Raw genomic sequence first — 22189 nt, forward strand, 5'->3', positions numbered from 1 at the left:
CTAATTGTACATACTTAACAACATACACCACATACTAACTTTTTTATGAGTGCACGAGTATTTAGGCAAAACACAACATGTTAGCTCTTTCACGAGCCTCGATTCAGTATACAAAAAAAAAAGAAGAAAAAAAAAAAAAGAAGATATTTTGCCTGCTATAGATCTCCATTATAAACTTGGTACTTATCGTTTAATGGAACAAAAAAAAAACAAGTACAAAAAGTTTTAATTAAAACAAAAGCCGCGTCGATGTTACACAATGCCTAGATGCAGCTGTGCCTATAACGTCGATGTTATAGGCACAGGACATTCCTATTGATTCGATTACTTGATGTTATTTTTGTGCAAAGTGAAAATATATCTCGGCAATTTCCCGTGTGTGGCGACGAATTTTTAATATATCTCGGCATTTTCCCGTCTGTTATTTCAGGCGGTGTATGACTGACCATGCCGCGATTTAAAAAATATATATCTCGGCAATTTCCCGTGTGTGGCGACACGTGAACGAAGCTATGCTCCTCTCTCCACATTATTGTGACGACGTATAAATTAAATATTTCATCGTGACGATTGTCATCAAATGGACGAATTTTTAATATATCTCGGCATTTTCCCATCTGTTATTTCGGGCGGTGTATGACTGACCATGCCGCGATTTAAACAAAATATATATATCTCGGCATTTTCCCGTCTCTTATTTCGGGCGGTGTATGACTGACCATGCCGCGATTTAAAAAAAAAATATCTCAATGGACTTGAAGTTACAGGCCTTTGAGAATTCATTTCGTTCTATAAAGGGCAACTTTCATCGGATTTTCTTCACGTTTTTTTTCAACCGAGTCTAAAACTATGTTAGCGACTGTGAAAAATGAAATGATATATCGAATTCGATTTGAAAGAAAACTGTGTGAGAGAGCAAGACACCACGGGCCTACAAAACAGGCCTCAAAGCTATGCGAGTTAATAAAATGGTGGATATTTGTTTATATGAAGCCTCTCCCACAATGGGTGGAGCTATGGTTCCCAGAATGGGTGGAGCTTTGAGGTTTTGTCTTCTCTGCAAGAACAAGAAGAAGAAGAAGAACAAGAACAACAGCAGAGGGCACTCTATGAGCAGCGTCTGCGACGTGGCTAAAAATGAGGAAAATTGGCCAACTGATAGAAATGTATGTTGAGGAATAGGCCGATTATAGTACATGAAGCACTGGATGGATGATTAATTGAATATGCAAAATTACGTTTTTGTAAAAGGCAATATGGAGGAATGCAGCTTTACTGTTTAAAATGTTAACTGCAAGGCACAAATGAGAGTTCCCAAACTATTTTTCACTCATCTTTCAATTGCGTGCCAAAACAAACGATAAACTAGAACGGCACTCAGTAGAGAGCATACCTCTGCCTGGTTGGCCATATCACTCAATGGTGAAGAATCACTTTAAAAATTCTACTAGCTGGCTACAGATCCAGATCTTCACCAAAATTGAATCGATTCTTCCTCGTCACACACACAACCTGTCCAACAAATTTTGTCCAAAACCATCCATAACTTTTGAGATATCCTGCTATGTATCGTTTTTGTCCCTATCTCCCAATGATGAAGAATCACTTTTTAAAATTCTAGTAGCCAGATCCGGATCTTCACCAAAATCTAATCATTTCGTCCTTGTCACATACACGACATCTCTGCCAAATTTCGTCCGAATCCGTCCACAACTTTTTGAGATATTGTTTTTGTTCACAAACGGACAGACAGGGGTGAAAACATAACCTCCATCCACCTTTGGTGGCGGAGGTAATAATAAATGAAATTGTCTCACATCTGAAGTGCACGTCATGACAGCACATTTTTAAATAACAAATAAAAAAAATCCAAACACATGAATGATACAACTCACCGGGAATGGTTCTTTCCAACTTGCCCCAACAATTGATGGCCTTATGATAACTACATTCATATTGCAACATTCCTGCTGAACAACAGCCTCGGCCAGCGCCTTGGTGTAAGTGTATGTGTTGGGCTGGTCTCCGATGAGGCGCGGTGTGATGTCCTCCAAGATTCCTTCCTCCAACCACCTGCGTAAAAACATGGAAGACACCAAAATAGTCAAGGTACAGTATCACGTTACAAGATACCCCTCTTCCCCTCCCCCTATATACACCATTGACTCACCTGAAGGTCTAACTGAATTATGTACTTGTGGGTTTCTTACACGAAAATGATAATGAAGGTAATATTCACATATGGCCACCAGATATCATACAAATGGTGCAAAGATAAAGTCAAAAATGATATGAAAGGCATTTAGCTCAATCATCAGCAGTGTTCCAAAAATATTGGCACCATTGCACTTTTTTCAAATTATGCACCATTTCTTCCAGAAAATTGTTGAAATAAAAAAAATCTTTTGGTATCCACATATGTATTTCTTTGGTTTGTAGTGGAACAAAACAAAAAAAGCTGAAATAAATTACTAATTCTTAGCTTATTTCAAGTCCTAAAATGGCCTGGACAATATTATTGGCACCTTTTAGAAGTAGTTAGAAATAATTAGATTTCAAGCAGGTGATTCTCCTTTACTTTGGAATTGAACTCACCTATAGTGAGTAGGAGGTGGCTGCAATATAATTTTAAAAAATCACTCAATCAACCAGTTTGAATGGAGAAAATGAGTCATTCTGCTGTTTTGTGTCACTGTGTGTTCCACAATGAGCATGGAGAAAAGAAAGAAAACCAGGGAATTGTCTGAGGATGTCAGACACAAGAATGTAGCCAAGCATGGCCAATCTCAAGGCTACATGTCCATCTCCAGAGACCTTGATGTTCCTGTGTCCAACATACAACATGTTATCAGGAAGTTTAAGGCCCATGGCACTGAGGCCAACCTCCCTGGACGTGACCGCAAGAGAAAACCTGATCGAAGATTGCAGCGAAGGATTGTTCAAATGGTTCGAATTGCCAACTCAATGAAAGGGGGTTATATGGTTGGAACACAGGAGGACCCCACTGCTGAGAGAGAGACATAAGAAGGCCTGACTGGAGTTTCCAAAACACACCTGAACAAGCCAAAGTCCTTCTGGGAAAATGTCCTGTGGACAGATGAGACCAAATTAGAGCTTTTTGGTAAAGCACATCATCTCTATGTTTACAGAAAACAAAATGAAGCCTTCAAAGAAAAGAACACCTTCCCTACAGTCAAACATGGAGGTGGTTCAGTGATGTTTTGGGGTTGCTGTGCTGCCTCTCGCACTGGGTGCCTTGAATGTGTGCATGCCATCATTAAATCAGGAGATTACCAAGGCATTTTGGAGCGCAATGTTCAACCCAGTGGCAGAAAACTGGGTCTCCGAAGGTCATGGGTCTTGCAGCAGGACAATCACTCCATACACACTTCAAAAAGCACCCAGGAATGGTTCAAGACAAAACGCTGGACTTGGCACCCTTCAAATCTGGGAGATCTGGAGCAGTTTGCACAAGAAGAGTGGGCCAAACTGCCAGTAGAGAGGTGTAGGAAGCTCATTCATGGCTTTAGGAAGCGTTTGACTGCAATTATTTTGTCCAAAGGCCGTGCTACCAAATATTAAGTCTTCGGTATCAATAATTTTGTCAATGCCATTTCTTTTAATTTTCTGATTTAAAAAGATATATTAAATTCTGAATCATAAACAAAGGTTCTGTAATATTAACAGCGAAATAAAAAATTGTGGAGACCAAATACTTTTGTCAATTTTAACTTATTTTTTGAGAAAATTGTCAGTTATTTGAAAAAAGTTTAAGGGTGCCAATATTTTTGGCAACGACTATGTGGATGAAAGCACAGGTTTCATGAAAAGAAAAACTCACTGTACTGTGTCAAGAAGCTTCATGGGCTCCACGGGTGGTGCATAAACGGTCTCTTCAATGTAACGCCGGTTGCAATTGGAATACGCTGTGCTTGTATGTATGAACACTTCCAGGTTAGACATGCGGCGTGCAATTCCAAGCAGGGTCCGTGTGGCAACCACGTTTAGTTGCAAAGCGAATCTATAAAGAAAATACAAGAAGAGGGGGGGGGGGGGGGTGGGGACAGATAGAAATGGAAAAGCAAATAAACCTCGACTCAATACAATCTATATAATACTAACAAAACAAACATTATACACTACCCTTGCTCTTAAGCTTTTACTTGATTCAAGTTGTCTCGTTTCTCAATTGTTATCTGAGCACAACATTCATGATAACGGCATCCCGAGTCAAAATTCCATGTAAATTGTCGATTCATCCTTTGTATACTAATGTCATTGCAAGTCGTTTAAGAGGAGTATGGCATATTTTGAATTTCTTCACTTGCATGTGATACTTGTACACGTTTCTCCGTGAGCCGTTGACACGACAAGATAAAAGTAATAGATTTGCATGCTAACAAAACAGCTTGTCTACATCTTCTTCAAATCAACTTCCAATCATCTGAATTAGAACATCCATCAAATACATGTACTTTGCTTTGTATACACTGTCCTCTTTGGGTCCCAGAAAACATTGGAAGAGAAAATGTTTCTGAGCAAGGTGTTCAGACAATCATTGTACTTGCCATTTCCTGTATTTCCTCCTTATTTTTTTTTCTTTTTTTTAAACCAACACTCATGTGCCAACACATGCATGAACATGGAAAATTGTGCTCTGCTCACAATTCACATTTATGAGTATCGAATGGCATTCAATGTAGAGTACAGTGGAGTGGAAACGTGTTGAGGATACTGGACTTGATTCCTCGGGTTGTGGTTTAACATCGATCTGTAAAAGGAGCTGAGTTTCTCCGTCCATAACGCTATATTTTAAAGAGTTTCTGCTGTTATAAACTAAAAAGGGTATTGCTGGAAAGGTAATAATCCATTTACTTGAAAGAAAAATTCGTTTCTTTAATCACACTTACTTGCCCGCTATAAAAGCCTGTTCCCTAGATTGACGAAGAAGAAGCGGGATCTCGAGCTTTAATGTAGCGGTTCCAACGATAACATTTATTATTCTACCACAGCAGGAACCTTTTACAAGTACACAGGAAGAGCACACAGAACAACAATAACCACAGCTACAACAACAATTACAGGTTATTAAAGATAGCTTAGCAACATTAGAATAAAAGGAACATGCATATTGAAAGGGACTACGAAGGAGTACAAGCTAGTTATAAGGGTTTATGGTGGATCAGGGTGAGCACTGCCGTCTCTCGCGTGGGTACGGAACACAGGGACAGTGTTGGGGCGAAGACCGTGTGAATTATGGTGTGACGGTGCGAATGGGGAATCAACTCTCTGCTGATGGAGATTCCGGGTTTCCCAGAGAACTAGATAGCGGAGATCCAGCTGTTTCGGAACATGGATGCCGTTTCGGTGTTGATGCAAAATAAGTCCAGATATTTTTATTTTGGTGAGAAGTTAATTGACAGGCTGGATAAGGAGCATCACATTGAGTAGATTTAGAGGAGGGAATTCCAGCACTGGGGAACACCAGGTCTGGGCAGACCAGAAGCCCAGATGGGCGGGAGTATTGCAGAGTGGGCCAAGCCTCCTCTATGGTTCACCCTCAATAATCATCAATAAACTCCGATACATTCAGAACTCCGCTGTCCGTCTACTCACCCATTCCCGGACCCATGACCACATCACCCCCGTCCTTTATAAGCTTCACTGGCTCCCCATCCCCCAGAGAATCCAGTACAAAATCCTCCTCTTGACCTACAAAGCCCTCCATAACCTGGCCCCATCCTACCTGACTGACTGACCTCCTCTCCAGACACACTCCCACCCGCAACCTCCGCTCTGCTGGCGCCAACCCCCCCCCCCCCCCCTCCGTCCCCGTCCCCCCATCCAGACCAAATTCAGATCCTGGGGGGACAGGGCCTTCTCCATCGCTGCTCCCACCCTCTGGAACTCACTACCTCACACCATCAGAGACTCCTCCTCACTCACCACATTCAAAACATCACTCAAGACCCACCTGTTCAACACTGCATTTAACATTTAACCCACAGCATTTAACCCCTGACTATCTCTTCTCCTTCTCCTTCCTTTGGCTTTGATTAATTATTTACCTATTTTTTTTTGTCTTTTTGCACTTGTTTTTTGTACTCTGTCAAAGCGTCTTTGGGCTTCTTGAAAAGCGCTATATAAAATAAATGTATTATTATTATTATTACCCTGATGGAGGGACTCACGTACCATGTGTCAGTGAGGGCACTTGTGGGGGGAGATGCCAGAGAGGGCCTCCCCCCCAAGAATTTGTCATGAACTATCTCAGGGAAAGCTGGGGGTGACTCCAGCGGCATGGGATGCCATGCTAGAGTAAACCAGGTAGGGCCTGCAAGGAGAGCCATACTGCCCAGCCACGATATTGTGCGAGGCACAGAGCCAACAACAGAGCCAACAACAAGGGCCAGTCCCGATTTGATGGAGCACCAACACATGGAGCGCCGGGGTAGAATTGGTAAAATTGGCAGAGAGTTTATTTTAAAAATAAAAAAAACGCTGAGGGGTGGCATAGAACCACAAAAGTGGGGGCTTTAAAAGCTATGGGGAAATGATTTTGCTTGATCATGTTATAACAGAATAGGGATGCTTCCTTTTTTTACACCATCAATGCAGGTCACCAACACCTCTGAGATCACTGTCTGCCACATAGGAAGTCAAATCTGTGTGGGCCACTTCACCACCAATCTCTAGGTCACCATCGTGTCCGATTCTCCCCCAGGGAGATAGCTTAGTTTTAAATTGGATTAGTGGGCCCCAGGGGAGGGACAAATTAGTTTATAAGTGTTTAGAGGGGCAGAAGTTAAAGATTAGAATAGAGGGATTAGCGGGGCAGCTAGGGAAAGAGTCAGGTTAGGGCTGCAGCTGCCCACTCTACCCGCTGCTACCACAAGCTCCTGCCACTAATGACGATGATACCATCTGATGACATCTGCCGGCTGACAATCTGCTGGCCACTTACAGGCCAGTGACTTTGCTGTCAGCCATGCCTTGCTACCTGCCACTTGGTGTGATGCCATTTGTGCCTTTGCCAGCTATGCCACCTGTTGTTCCATGAACGCTCACCTGCTGAGTTGTCATTTACCTGTGTTGGGCTTATTCTAAGGCCACATTATTTATATATTAATTAATACCTTATAAAGGCCACATGGGCCAGGAAGACCTGCTGAAAGGCCATGTGGGCCATTTGTAAAATTAACTTTTGTGGGCCTTCCAGACCATTAAAACTCCAGCTGTGGAGAGGCTGTTGGGTCATAGGAGAACACCAGGTGCTGACAAGCCCTGTGGTCACCAAGGACACTTGCAGTGCTGGGCCCCAGACCCCTCATAGACAGCCATGGTGGAGGTGTCTTATACCGGATAAGGGGGTCCACAGACTCGATAGACTTTTCGGAGCAGGAACAAGAAGCACAGCCTCAGCAGAGGTTGAGGAGGAGGAGGAGGAGGATGGTGGGGACAGTGTTGTGGAAATTACTCCCAGGGGTTAATAATGCATAAAATAGAGCAGATATTTAATTAATGAGTGTTTTTGAATATGCGTGAAGTAATTAATGTACAAAACAATACTGGGGCATTGTATAGACAGATAAAAAAAAATTTTTTTATCTCTGGCATGCGTCCCATTCATTCATTTCATTCTCTGGCACGATGAAACTGCTAATTGTATATGGAGATGATTAATATAGCATTAATTTAAAAGAGGGAGGAAAAAAAAAAAGAAGCATTGTTTGCCCGGAAGTAGAATGGCATCAACTCGAGAAATCCGATTAAAGGTGACCATACACATTTAATACATTTTCTGGTTGGTACCACACAACTTTAAATGTTTGTTCTACAAAAATCCCTCAAAGTACCTACTTGAGTGGCTCATCGAAGCGAATGGTGGCCGCACAGTGGATGACGATATTAACAGAGGACAGCAGATGCTCTGTGTCACTGGCACTCAGCCCGAGGTCAGGCTGCATCAGGTCACTGGCCACAGGCACTATCTTATCGGCAAAATCGGCCTGTTCTTCCCGTAGACGATCAAATAACTACGAAAGTGAGAGGGGGGAGAAAGTACAATTGGCCACCAGTATACATATTTTTGTGTGAAAGTTCATAGAGCATTAAATTGTTAATTTACACCCCACTCACCTGCAAGTTTCAGTATTATCAACGCAAGAAAGTTTAATTCCATCAGACAATCATAAAGACCAACCACAATGAACGATTCTTCTTCTAAATGGTCGCAATAATTCCCACCTTCATATGAAGTCAGCAGGGGGAACGGTTCTGGCTCAAGTTCCTAACATTCGCTCGTCAGGAATTTGGAATTCGTTCCGGGTGCTGGCGATAACTCGCTTTTACCCTTCACAAATGACACCATGCGCGTTTAACAAGCAGCACATCCTCAGTATTGGGCAGGCAGATGAATCCGGCTCAACGTCATTCTGCCGGGGGGTGTACACATTGATGCACCCTGCATGTGAAACACCAAGTCCAAAGTTTATACCTGGGTCGGGATTCAAAACCACGCAAAACAGCTCGAAGGAGAGTGTGCATCCGTCCAGGCTATCCTGCCAGTCCAAATCACAAGGGACTAAATTAGATTCAAACAACGATGAAACCGAGTCATACACGTGTACGCTTTCATACACCACAAGTCCGCACTCTGTAATCAACTCAAAAACACCGGCTTCAATGGATTGTGCAGTCAAGTAAAATAAGTCGACGAATCAAGACATTCGAAACTATGTGCAAATAATTATTTAGGCAAAAAAATTATATCCTCTGCTTTCTGGTTCCACATCCACAATACCATCTCATAGGACATACAAAAGCAATTGGGTGACATTTTACAATCTGGCTCATGGATCAATGGATCATACAAATTCCCTTGCAAGGAACTTTGACGCAGGTGGAGCCATTAGGCCCAGCAAAGCCTGCGCTCGTATTGCCAACCTATGGTTGTTTGGCCATGCTCTATCAATTTAAATGCAAACCGGCAAGTAAGGAAGCAGCACATACCATTTTAAAGCCTTTGGTATGACTCGGCCAGGGTTCAAACCACAAAGCTCGCAGACTCGGATCTAATCAAATGACACATCGGTCAAAGACCTTTTTTGTGGTCAACAAGTCAGTTTCCCGTTACATGCTAAAAAAGAAAAGTTTGTTTGTCTGTGAGCAGGATATCTCACAAACTTATGGAGGGATTCAGACGAAATTTGGTGGACAGGTTGGGCGTGTGACAAGAACCGCTTAATTATATTTTGGTGGAGATCAGAATCTGCAGGAACTTTTCACAGATATGGATCCAGATATGAGAATTTTTAGGCGATTCTTCACGATCGAGACCAAAAACGATATATAGCACGATATCTCTAAAAGTTGTGGATAGGTTATGGCAAAACTACGTTGATGAGTTAGGTAGGTGACAAGAACAAGCAGATTAAATTTTGGTTCAAGTCCGGATGCATATCCGGCCTTTCAGTGGGATACAAAACATAAACTGTTCAGCCTGGCGGAGGTGTGCGCTCTACCGAGTGCCGTTCTAGTTCATGATGTAATGAACAGACTGTTCGGCTGTCTAAGTGTCTAATCCTTGTAAAGTGTTGCATCATCTACAGGGTTTCAAATGGGCACAGGTCATTTGTCAAAGACTATTTTTGCTTAGTGACAGAAATCAAGTTACATGGTCCGACACCATTTTTAGCTCACCTGGAATGAGGTTCAGGGGAACTTATGTGATGTCCGTCCGTAAACACTTGAAACTTCTTCTCCGAAACCGCTGAAGGGATTGTGACCAAACTTGGCACAAATTATATTTGTTGTGTTGTGACTAAAGTTTGTTCACGGCATTTAATAATAACTAGGGCATGCCCGTACTATATATATATCTAAAATTATATCCCCCCCCCTCTATTTACATGAAATGGTTTGGTCCATTCGCAAAGCCAAAGCGAACGGCTTGCGAGTACGGTGACAATCCCCCCCCTCTATTTACATGAAATGGTTTGGTCCATTCGCAAAGCCAAAGCGAACGGCTTGCGAGTACGGTGACAACCCCCCCCCCCCCCTCTATTTACATGAAATGGTTTGGTCCAAAGCGAACGGCTTGCGGAGTTTGGTAAAGAAATCGCCATAGCTCGGTAACTACTTATCCGATTAATATGAAACCTTGAAAAGGCACATCCTCAGGTCCCCAGCAATATACCTGGCAAGTTTCAAGTATATCGGACCCGTGGTTGTCGAGAAACAGCGGTCACAGACAAACACACAGACACACACACACACAGAGATTACTGGAATTATAGATCGATAATAAAAAATAAAAAAAAATAAAAAATAAAAAACGGTGTCTAAAGGGGTCAGGTCAAAGTATATCCAGGTTTGACCCCCACAAAATAGGTATTTGCTTTTTTCTCAGAACCTACACACACAATTTTGATGAAACTTCACCACAACTGATGTACCAATGTTTCTTCAAGGCATTGGAAAAATTGGGGTCTGAGGAGGTAACAGGGTGGGAGTGGTGCCCCCTGTTCCGGATTCCGGATTTAGGTGAATTACTATTCAGGTCATTGCTTATTAATGTTTATTCTATTAAAGGTTGTTGTGGTTAAATGGTTAGAGGCGCTCCTGATAACAGGAGACCGGAAACGGGATGGTGAACCGGAAGAAGAAAAAGAGACAAGGTCGAGAGAGAAGCGGCCATCTTGATCCTCGACCAGCTCCGACGTGAGCCGAGTCGATCTTTACCTGCTTTGGAATGCTGAGTTTGAAAAGCCCGTCTGGCGAGAGGAGTTACCTGCGCGGGGTGATTGCCTGTTACGTGTCAGGTTGCCGTGGGTTCCTGGAAGGAACCAAGCGTCCGGCACTGTTCGCCTCGACGCCTCCGAGGGCGTGTACGGGTCGCACCTTGGGCCTCGTGCGCTTTGCGAGCCGTTCACAGCCCAGAGGCCGCGATCACGGGCTCCGACCTCGGTGGCTTGCCGAGGAGGTGTCCGCGGCAGCAGCTGTTCCCGGTACGTGACGTGCACGTTGGGAGCACGTCAGCCAGGGGTCCGTTCAACCACCCGTGTGCGGAGAAGTCGACCTTCACCTTGGTCTGGAGGGGCCCAGAGACATTGTGAGGGACAGTGACTATTGAGGGTGTCGTGAGTGGGGAAAGGGGGGAAATATATGAGATGGCCATCTTAGTAATATTGTTGATTGATTGTTGATTGTTGTTGATTGATTGGGAATATATTATTGATTAATCCGGATCCTTGGTGTGGGGTTTCTTCTTGACTGGAATTCATATCGATTGCGTTACGAAAGCGTATAAATCATATATCTTTCTGGCGGGGTTCCTCTCACGGTCCGGGGATCACAGAGACCAGGTAGTCACCGGGAGGACCACGTAACACCCCCAAAATAGGTATTTTTTTGTTTGTTTGTTTGATTATGTTTGTACGATTCCACATGCTGCGCTGTCTTCTTGCAACCATTGAAATTGGTTTAAAATACCTCCAGTCAGTGCAGTATACTGTTTATTCTACCAGGTGAGCACCAGGGATATTGCCCCGATGTTTAATTTGATTGTCTGTCAAAAAGGTCCTATCAAGTTTTTGCTTTAACGTTTTAAAACTTCAGCAAGCTCGCTTACAATTGGCCGAAGAGGAATGACATGCCAATAACTTCATAACCCATTTATAGAGCAATGTGTTCACTGAACAGGATGTCATGCAAGCAAATGAAGGAGCAGATTGTGTAAAATTTTGTGGTTTTGGACAAAACATCCTAAAGTTAGAAATTCCATCCCAAAAAATTGTGAAAACTTGTAGAAGTAATTTTTCGACAACGAGTTATTTGACATTGATAAAAATTAAAACCTCTGAGATTGCATTTAGATTTGATTCAAACCAGCCAACGGTGCCATTTTCTGCTCCTGTCAAAATGGCGCCTTCCTGATTGGCAGTGGCATCACATCCACTTTGACCCGCCGTTCCGTGATTGGCCCGTTTCATTCGGAGGTGTCTCGCGTCCCATTTCATACCTTATCGGGATGCCATTTGTCCTGTATTCTCACTATTTTGGCTTGCTTATTTCGGTTCTAATCCCAATTAGCATTACGTAGCTGTCTGAATAACCGCTGTGAAATTTCTACGAGCTGGTAGGTGACATATCAGAGAGGGCCTCCCTCTGGAATTAGGGGAAATTATTTTAAAACAGATTAGCTGTGTGTGTGTGTGTGTCTCAGCATTTGTTACATGCTCCGTTGTCTGTGCAGGGTTGATTTAGATTTGATCGAGTAACCGGAACGACTTTGAGTCGGGAGGGGGCTCAATATTCTGAACTGGATAACACTAGATAAAGTTTGACCGAATATGACAATATAGTGGGGGGGCCAATGTAGCAGATTGAAATGCCCGGTGAAATTGCTTGTTAATTTTTGGACACTGGTTGGGCTGTCTTTAGGGATGATATAAGTTCTAGAAAAAATATGTCTCCAATTGTTTCAAGTTCATTATGGCGGCCATTTTGGATTTTCAAAATGGCGGATGTCGAAAACGTAAAATTCCATTATCTTGGCTTCTAAATGACCTAGAGTTTCGATTCTGGTGTCCAGTTGTACATTTTTGGGGATAGAGAATTGAATGAAACCTTCTTTAATAACCTACAAGGGATAAAAATAGGTTTTTATGGCACAGCCGAACCAGTGTCCAAAATCTAACTTAATGCACATCTATCTTAATTGTTATTTGTTATTTGTATGTTCCAGATTCGTGACCCTGAGCTATGATGGAGCCAAAAAGCAAGAAAACCAAGAAAGAAACTGATTTCACACTTTGCATTCAGTGCCAGGATCCCCAAGGTGCACTAGTGACTGAGCCAGCACTGGGCTCATATGCAAAGTTTCTCCAGTTCATCCAGGAGAGGGCACGATATGGTGATGCCGACTTCAAACAGATCAGCGAACGATTAAGCTGTTTCACTGCCACTGACTTGAGGAACAATAAAGCAAAGTGGCACCGGGCATGTTATGGATCTACATGCAACACTGCTCACCTGGAGCGTGCTAGAGTTCGCCACCAGAAAGCCTGCGAACATGGCGACACCCAGCATCTTCATAAGAGGTGTGGACGTCCTTCTTCTGCACCTGCCGCTGCAAGTACCTCAGGTTCTACGCAAGACGAGACTCTTCGCTTCACACGTTCATCATCAACTCCATTCAACAGAGACCTTTGTTTCTTCTGTCAAGAGGTCACTAAGGAAAGTGTACATGTTGTATGCACGTTCAACGCAGGTAAACAGCTGAAGAAAGCTGTTGAAGAAGGCAGCAACCACAAGTGGAAAGTTCAGCTGAGTGCTGCCATCAGTGCACATGATGCTCATGCGATCGACGTCAAGTATCATCTCCCATGCTGGGTGCAGAATGTCCAACGTGCTCCCAAGAGTGGGACATCAAGTGATGACAAAGAACACATACTGCAAGAAACTAATGTTATCAAAATAGCCGCAGACATTGAGTTTGTCAGCCTTGTTCGCTCTCTACTCCAAGCTGGTGAAATTCTCAACATGTCTGACCTGAAGTCGGTTTACTCCAGGATTCTTGACAATAATGGTGTGCACAATGTCCCATCACCTACTACCCAAGGCATGAAGGAGAAAATCAACTCTCACATTGATGACGTTCACTTCATGAAACCAAAACGTCGAAACGAGTCAGACTGTGTATTCTCCACTGCCGTGCGTGATGCAGCTGTCGAAGATGCAATGACGAAGACAAATGAAAAAAACATCGAACAACTGTTTGAGAGTGCCTCTGTTCTCCGCAGTGCCATTGCTTGTCAGAACAAGCACCCATGGCAATTTGAAGGAGAAATGAACACTGATGATGCTGAAAAGCATGTACCCAAAGTACTCTATGCTTTCCTCCGCTGGCTACTGGAAGGACCAGCCACGAGCATTGAGCCAGAGACTATGCGCTCAGCCACTATTCATCGAGATGTTATAACCATCAGTCAGAACATCATGTACGGCTTCAAGTCAAAACGCCAAGTCACGTACAAGCCCAAAGAGCCAGATGCACCATTCCGCCATCGCTTAGAATGGCCACAGCAGCTTGCCGTTGCCATTGTAGTCCATCAGTCCACCAGAAACAAGAAGCTTCTGGATTTCCTGCATGGGTTCGGTCTGTCTGTTGATTATAGTCGGATCTTGCGGTTGGAGACACAGCTGGCCAACTCAGTCATAGAGTCTACGACAGAACAGGGTGTATACTTTCCAAGAACCATGCGCATAGGGACGTTTGTCTTCTTTGCAGTGGACAACAGTGACTTCAATGAAGACACACCTGATGGGAAGCGGACACTCCATGCTACAGCCTGGGCACTCTACCAACGACGGGAACATGCACCCTCCACAGATGAACATAGAACACTGACACTACATGACCGAAAGGCCAGACACCGCTCACTCAAGGTTCTGACTGCTCCAGACTTTGTTCCTTGCCAAGCACCAAACAAACAATCTGCCACAGGTACCACGTATAGCTTCAAGACACGGTCAAACCCAGATGTCACCAAGCCGTACTCTGCGACGGACACAGTGTGGCTACTTTCACGCACAATCATGCGAACAGCTGAAGCTGAGGACGTACAAGACGACATCATCCCACCAGATGACCAGCTGCAAGCTGCAGAACCCCAGCATGCTGACCCTGTTGGGTCACTCGTCCACGATCCAAAACAACCACCTGGCAGTAGCATCAAGCATCACGATATCCCAACTTGGACAGCCTACAACTCACTGCTCTCCTCTTCGAAGCCTCTGACAGAGGTCAACGCCCTGCCATTGGTAGCAGCACCAGCCCATGAATGGCAAACACTGATAACAGTCTTGAAACAGACACAGCAAATCAACTGCATGGTCATGGGTCCCGATAGGAAGACAGTGATCACCTTAGACATGGCCCTGTATGAGCGAGCCAAACAGCTGGAGATGACCAGAGATGACTGCAAAGGCAAGTGGGTACTGCGACTAGGGGAGATGCACACTGTGATGGCTGCACTGAGGGCTGCTGGGAATGCCATAGAGGACAGTGGTCTTGACGAGGCTTGGTCTGAGGCTGATATCTATGGCCCAACAACGACCAGATAAATACTGGAAGCCAAGCACATGAAGAGGGCTTTGGAGGCCCACATCACCACTGTCCAAGCCCTCTTCGACCTCTATGTGGACGAATTCTTCCAAGAGCATCCCCATCTGAGGGGCCCATGTACCCAGTCAGCACAACACGTTGCCCAGAGCTGTCATCTACACAACCGAGAGGAGATGACAAGCGCGCAGAACAACATGCTAGCTGTCCTCGAGTCAAACGAAGTCCTGGAGGCCATGGCAAAGTTTGATGAGAGGAAAGAAGCCAAGAGTCCACTGTTCAAGTTTGTGCGACGCTACATGCGGATGATAATGCTGATATACACATTCATCCGTGCCACCCGTGATGGACAATTTGAGCTTCACCTGTCTTCACTGGATGAGATGTGCATATACTTCTTTGCACATGACAAACAGAAATATGCCAGGCTGACTCCCCGGTACCTTGCAGAGATGAAGGCCCTGAAGATGACAGATCCAGGGATCTACCAAGAGTTCATGGATGGGAACTTCAGTGTCCATAAGAATGAAATCCCCTTCTGTGCTGTAGGTGTGGACCATGCACTGGAGCACATCAACAGGATCATGAAGGTGACAGGGGGTATTGTGGGCATTACCCAGAATGCCAGTGCCCGCGAAAGGTTCTTTCTGACAGCACCAGAGCTGAGTAGGCTTGCTGAAGAAGCCCGTCAGATGGCTGGCTCACAATCAGCTACACGCAAGGAGCACCACGACCTATCAACCACAGTCTGGGCTCGGCAGGAAGACAACATTCGTCGACTGAAGAATGTGATCAGAGAGTCCATGAATCCCATGACGCATGAGGGTGAAGACCTGACGACTATCATCACCAAGGTGGTGATGCCAGCTGAAGTACAGAAGGATGTCTGCAACCAAGATGAGATTGGTCAGAAAGCGTATAACACGTTTGTTGCAGAGCGCATCAACACAAATGAAATCAACCTTTGGGCCAGAATGGGAAAGGTCAAACTGAAGATGTGGAAGAGTGCCAGGAAAGCTGTGAAGCACAAACTGGCAGACAAGGTTGTAGAGCTGAAAGACGACAGGTCACTGTTTGCGCGCATGCTGATCGTGGCCCGCTCACGACCAGAGATCAACTTGAAGGATGCCATAGGTCAATATGAATTCACCGCGCTTCCACGAACCCTCTTTGCAATGGCTGGGACACTACTACCATGCACAGACAAAAGCAAGCTCATGGGCATCCTAGAAGATCTACCCAAGAAGTCAACTGGCACTGGTCAGCAGCCAGACGACGACAATCCTGAACATACTCCACCCCCTCCCAAGAAGGTGACTGTCATAGACGGCATGGCATTAGTGCAAGCAATGGGTAAGCCACAATGGGTCAAAACATGTGCCCAGTGGGCTGGCCATTTCAATGCAACACTGGACTGCAAGACCAACGGGTATGATGAAGTCCACCTCGTGTTTGACCGATATGATCTGCCAAAATCACTGAAAGAGGCCACACGGGAGAGGCGCCAAGGTGGCAAGCCGCCCACTGCTTACCACGTTCAAGACAGCACCCCGATTGGGAAACTGACAGCAAAACAGTTCCTGTCGCACACCAACACCAAAGATGAGCTAACTGTCTATCTGGCAAAGAAAGCTCTGTGTCACTTTGAGGGGACTACCAAGGTCTTCATCGTCACTTCAAGGCAGGATGTCTTCTCCAACTGCATGGATGTACAGCATCTCCGTAGCTCCCAGGAGGAGGCTGATACGAGGATCTTTCTTCACAGTCTAGATGCCGTCCGAAGAGGTGCAACACAGCTGTACATTCAGTCACCTGATACTGATGTATTCATCCTAGCACTCCACCGGTACCATGAACTATGCAAAGACACATACTTCATCACGGGTGTGGGGAACAAGAAGAGGCAAATCTCACTGGAACCAATAGTACATGAACTTGGTGTCAGGAAGGCTGCAGCCCTACCAGGATTCCATGCATTCACGGGAGCAGACCAGACTGGTCGGTTTGCCGGCAAGGGAAAGCTCACATGTTGGCAAGCCCTCAATAGGTGCTCTGTTGAGGTGGTATCTGCGTTTCATGACCTTGGGGCCTCTGAGGAGCTGAGAGCTGACACAGAAAGTGACATTGAGGCATTTGTATGCCAGCTGTATGAGCCTCGTACTACAGTTGTGGATGTGGGCAAGCTGAGGTGGAGACTGTTTACCAAGAAACAGCTAGAGGCACAGAAGCTGCCACCAACACGGGGAGCTTTACATGAAGCCATTGCTCGTGCACATTTCCAGGCCATGGTGTGGCATCAGGCTGATGTACCGGACCCCCAGCTTCCACAACCAACAGAACATGGATGGAGAGCAGAAGGAGATCAGCTGGTGCCCATCACAACCAAGGACCCTCCAGCCCCAGCTGCCATCACACATCTAATCAAATGTAACTGCAAGAAGACCCAATGCATGTCTCACTGCTCATGCAGGTCTCAGCATCTCAACTGTTCTGAGATGTGTATGTGTGGGGCAGATGAAGAGGTGTGTGGTAACACGGGTCAGGAGCGCCCCATGGGAATCGATAACACTGATGATGAGGAGGATGGAGATCCTTCAATGTAACAATGAACACTGCCAACTAAAAATATTGCACAAAGACATTATAAGTGTACATTTGAACACTAAAGTCCAGCCTTTATGTGATTTAGAAGTGAAAATGATGGAAAAAAATATATATATATGTGTTGGCATAAGTGCGTGAAAATCCAAGATGGCTGCCATAAGAACCCTTTTGATCATATGTAGGTGTATAAATGTGTGTTTATTGGATTAAGTATCCGCAAATATGTACATTTGGACACCAAAATTAACACTCTAGGTCATTTAGAAGCCAAGATAATGACAATTTCGGTTTTCAACAAACGCCATTTTGATAATCCAAAATGGCCGCTATAAAGAACTTGAAAAAAATGGAGACATATTTTTTCTACAACTTCTATCATCCCTAAAGACAACCCAACCAGTGTCCACAAATTAACATTTGAATTCAACGGGAAAACATTGGCCCCCCCACTAATATACAAATAATCCACAAACATTTCACAAAGCCAATAAAGACTACTTACAAGTGACACAAAGGACAATAAGTCAAACCAAATCATGTACAATTGATAAAATAAGATAAAATCAGCAAATCTAAATATCTGAACTCAAATTACAGCATAGGTCAACTAACATTTCTAGCTCACAACAAGAGCTTCCAATAACAAATAAAAGTGCAATAAAGAACCTCAAACAACTGCAAACAATATAAAAAATAAAATATAAAAAATAATAAAAAATATGACTTTACAATTTACATGCTCCGTTTCAGAGTGGCAGTGCTGCCAAGATTATACCGGGTGGTTTGCCATTGCCTTCACAGGAGTATTTAGGACAGGAATTTTTGAATTTGTTCATGGTGCCGGCGAAAGCTCGCCTACCCTTCGCGAAGGACACCACAAGATCTTTAACATCCACCAATCAATTGTGGCAGATGGGACGCCTAGTTTAAGGTCCATCCGAAGGACGGAACACACATTGATGAATCACCATGCCTGTGAAACACCAGGATGATGGCTGTTAGCTGGGTCGGGATTCAAACCCAGGCTAGACAGCTTGGAGGTGAGTGTGCGTACCTCTAATCTCGACGGTACTGCCAGCCCGAAAACACCATATTGTTTAGCAAAAGGAGGAAGAAAGCATTCTTTTAAACTGCTTGAGGAAAGTTTTGGACTTCCTGTTTCAAGTTCGAAGAAAGTGGACCACGTGTGCTTCCCTCCCCTTTCAGCCAACTTCTGCTGATCGGATAAATGATGGTAGTGTGCCGTTTCTGATCACTAAATTATTGGAAAATACAAAATAAATGGAGAATCCTGTGCTGATGATTCAATTCCATATCTCCCTCCTACGATCTCTTCCACTTCTCCAATCATGCTCTCTCCACTTTCCCCCATGCAGGAGAGTGCACCAGCCCATTTAAAACAATTAATCACAGAAATGGAGAATAGCTGCATTGACTGCATTCAATACCCTAGGTTTTACTGCAGCCATGACGTGTAAGTGACCACGTTGCAGACTTAGGTATTCCAAAATACAAACCATGTTGCCATAAATGCATATACACGTATCCACTCTTCCCTCGAAACCCTCAGCCAACTCCTCTACTCTGACCCTACCAATGCTGCCACCACCACTGTCCATGTCGATACCCACAATCCTATCTTTCTGTCTGTCTGTCTGTGTTTCTCTGTCTGTCTGTGTTTCTCTGTCTGTCTGTGTTTCTCTGTCTGTCTGTGTTTCTCTGTCTGTCTGTGTTTCTCTGTCTGTCTGTGTTTCTCTGTCTGTCTGTGTTTCTCTGTCTGTCTGTGTTTCTCTGTCTGTCTGTGTTTCTCTGTCTGTCTGTGTTTCTCTGTCTGTCTGTGTTTCTCTGTCTGTCTGTGTTTCTCTGTCTGTCTGTGTTTCTCTGTCTGTCTGTGTTTCTCTGTCTGTCTGTGTTTCTCTGTCTGTCTGTGTTTCTCTGTCTGTCTGTGTTTCTCTGTCTGTCTGTGTTTCTCTGTCTGTCTGTGTCTCTCTGTCTGTCTGTGTCTCTCTGTCTGTCTGTGTCTCTCTGTCTGTCTGTCTGTGTCTCTCTGTCTGTCTGTGTCTCTCTCTGTCTGTCTGTGTCTCTCTCTGTCTGTCTGTGTCTCTCTCTGTCTGTCTGTGTCTCTCTCTGTCTGTCTGTGTCTCTCTCTGTCTGTCTGTGTCTCTCTCTGTCTGTCTGTGTCTCTCTCTGTCTGTCTGTGTCTCTCTCTGTCTGTCTGTGTCTCTCTCTGTCTGTCTGTGTCTCTCTCTGTCTGTCTGTGTCTCTCTCTGTCTGTCTGTGTCTCTCTCTGTCTGTCTGTGTCTCTCTCTGTCTGTCTGTGTCTCTCTCTGTCTGTCTGTGTCTCTCTCTGTCTGTCTGTGTCTCTCTCTGTCTGTCTGTGTCTCTCTCTGTCTGTCTGTGTCTCTCTCTGTCTGTCTGTGTCTCTCTCTGTCTGTCTGTGTCTCTCTCTGTCTGTCTGTGTCTCTCTCTGTCTGTCTGTGTCTCTCTCTGTCTGTCTGTGTCTCTCTCTGTCTGTCTGTGTTTCTCTGTCTGTCTGTGTTTCTCTGTCTGTCTGTGTCTCTCTCTGTCTGTCTGTGTCTCTCTCTGTCTGTGTCTCTCTCTGTCTGTCTGTGTCTCTCTGTCTGTCTGTGTCTCTCTGTCTGTCTGTGTCTCTCTGTCTGTCTGTGTCTCTCTGTCTGTCTGTGTCTCTCTGTCTGTCTGTGTCTCTCTGTCTGTCTGTGTCTCTCTGTCTGTCTGTGTCTCTCTGTCTGTCTGTGTCTCTCTGTCTGTCTGTGTCTCTCTGTCTGTCTGTGTCTCTCTGTCTGTCTGTGTCTCTCTGTCTGTCTGTGTCTCTCTGTCTGTCTGTGTCTCTCTGTCTGTCTGTGTCTCTCTGTCTGTCTGTGTCTCTCTGTCTGTCTGTGTCTCTCTGTCTGTCTGTGTCTCTCTGTCTGTCTGTGTCTCTCTGTCTGTCTGTGTCTCTCTGTCTGTCTGTGTCTCTCTGTCTGTCTGTGTCTCTCTGTCTGTCTGTGTCTCTCTGTCTGTCTGTGTCTCTCTGTCTGTCTGTGTCTCTCTGTCTGTCTGTGTCTCTCTGTCTGTCTGTGTCTCTCTGTCTGTCTGTGTCTCTCTGTCTGTCTGTGTCTCTCTGTCTGTCTGTGTCTCTCTGTCTGTCTGTGTCTCTCTGTCTGTCTGTGTCTCTCTGTCTGTCTGTGTCTCTCTGTCTGTCTGTGTCTCTCTGTCTGTCTGTGTCTCTCTGTCTGTCTGTGTCTCTCTGTCTGTCTGTGTCTCTCTGTCTGTCTGTGTCTCTCTGTCTGTCTGTGTCTCTCTGTCTGTCTGTGTCTCTCTGTCTGTCTGTGTCTCTCTGTCTGTCTGTGTCTCTCTGTCTGTCTGTGTCTCTCTGTCTGTCTGTGTCTCTCTGTCTGTCTGTGTCTCTCTGTCTGTCTGTGTCTCTCTGTCTGTCTGTGTCTCTCTGTCTGTCTGTGTCTCTCTGTCTGTCTGTGTCTCTCTGTCTGTCTGTGTCTCTCTGTCTGTCTGTGTCTCTCTGTCTGTCTGTGTCTCTCTGTCTGTCTGTGTCTCTCTGTCTGTCTGTGTTTCTCTGTCTGTCTGTGTTTCTCTGTCTGTCTGTGTTTCTCTGTCTGTCTGTGTTTCTCTGTCTGTCTGTGTTTCTCTGTCTGTCTGTGTTTCTCTGTCTGTCTGTGTTTCTCTGTCTGTCTGTGTTTCTCTGTCTGTCTGTGTTTCTCTGTCTGTCTGTGTTTCTCTGTCTGTCTGTGTTTCTCTGTCTGTCTGTGTTTCTCTGTCTGTCTGTGTTTCTCTGTCTGTCTGTGTTTCTCTGTCTGTCTGTGTTTCTCTGTCTGTCTGTGTTTCTCTGTCTGTCTGTGTTTCTCTGTCTGTCTGTGTTTCTCTGTCTGTCTGTGTTTCTCTGTCTGTCTGTGTTTCTCTGTCTGTCTGTGTTTCTCTGTCTGTCTGTGTTTCTCTGTCTGTCTGTGTTTCTCTGTCTGTCTGTGTTTCTCTGTCTGTCTGTGTTTCTCTGTCTGTCTGTGTTTCTCTGTCTGTCTGTGTTTCTCTGTCTGTCTGTGTTTCTCTGTCTGTCTGTGTTTCTCTGTCTGTCTGTGTTTCTCTGTCTGTCTGTGTTTCTCTGTCTGTCTGTGTTTCTCTGTCTGTCTGTGTTTCTCTGTCTGTCTGTGTTTCTCTGTCTGTCTGTGTTTCTCTGTCTGTCTGTGTTTCTCTGTCTGTCTGTGTTTCTCTGTCTGTCTGTGTTTCTCTGTCTGTCTGTGTTTCTCTGTCTGTCTGTGTTTCTCTGTCTGTCTGTGTTTCTCTGTCTGTCTGTGTTTCTCTGTCTGTCTGTGTTTCTCTGTCTGTCTGTGTTTCTCTGTCTGTCTGTGTTTCTCTGTCTGTCTGTGTTTCTCTGTCTGTCTGTGTTTCTCTGTCTGTCTGTGTTTCTCTGTCTGTCTGTGTTTCTCTGTCTGTCTGTGTTTCTCTGTC

The 22189-nt window shown here is 44.8% G+C and overlaps 1 protein-coding gene across 2 annotated transcripts in view; it reads right to left on the bottom strand.

Annotated features, from left to right (window-relative positions):
• Positions 1-22189, bottom strand: part of FAR1 (fatty acyl-CoA reductase 1) — a 53629-nt gene that overhangs the window by 15074 nt on the left and 16366 nt on the right. For both annotated transcript variants that reach the window (XM_078769419.1, XM_078769420.1), the window contains exons 2-4: positions 7861-8036; positions 3842-4021; positions 1896-2073 (exon numbers count right to left, since the gene is read on the bottom strand). In XM_078769419.1, coding sequence (XP_078625545.1) covers positions 1896-2073; positions 3842-4021; positions 7861-8036 — 534 coding nt within the window. The remainder of the gene's footprint in view (positions 1-1895; positions 2074-3841; positions 4022-7860; positions 8037-22189) is intronic.

The sequence above is a fragment of the Myxine glutinosa genome, unplaced genomic scaffold (genome assembly GCF_964187855.1).
Source record: "Myxine glutinosa unplaced genomic scaffold, kmMyxGlut1.1 SCAFFOLD_2465, whole genome shotgun sequence".
In the NCBI taxonomy this organism is placed as follows: domain Eukaryota; kingdom Metazoa; phylum Chordata; class Myxini; order Myxiniformes; family Myxinidae; genus Myxine; species Myxine glutinosa.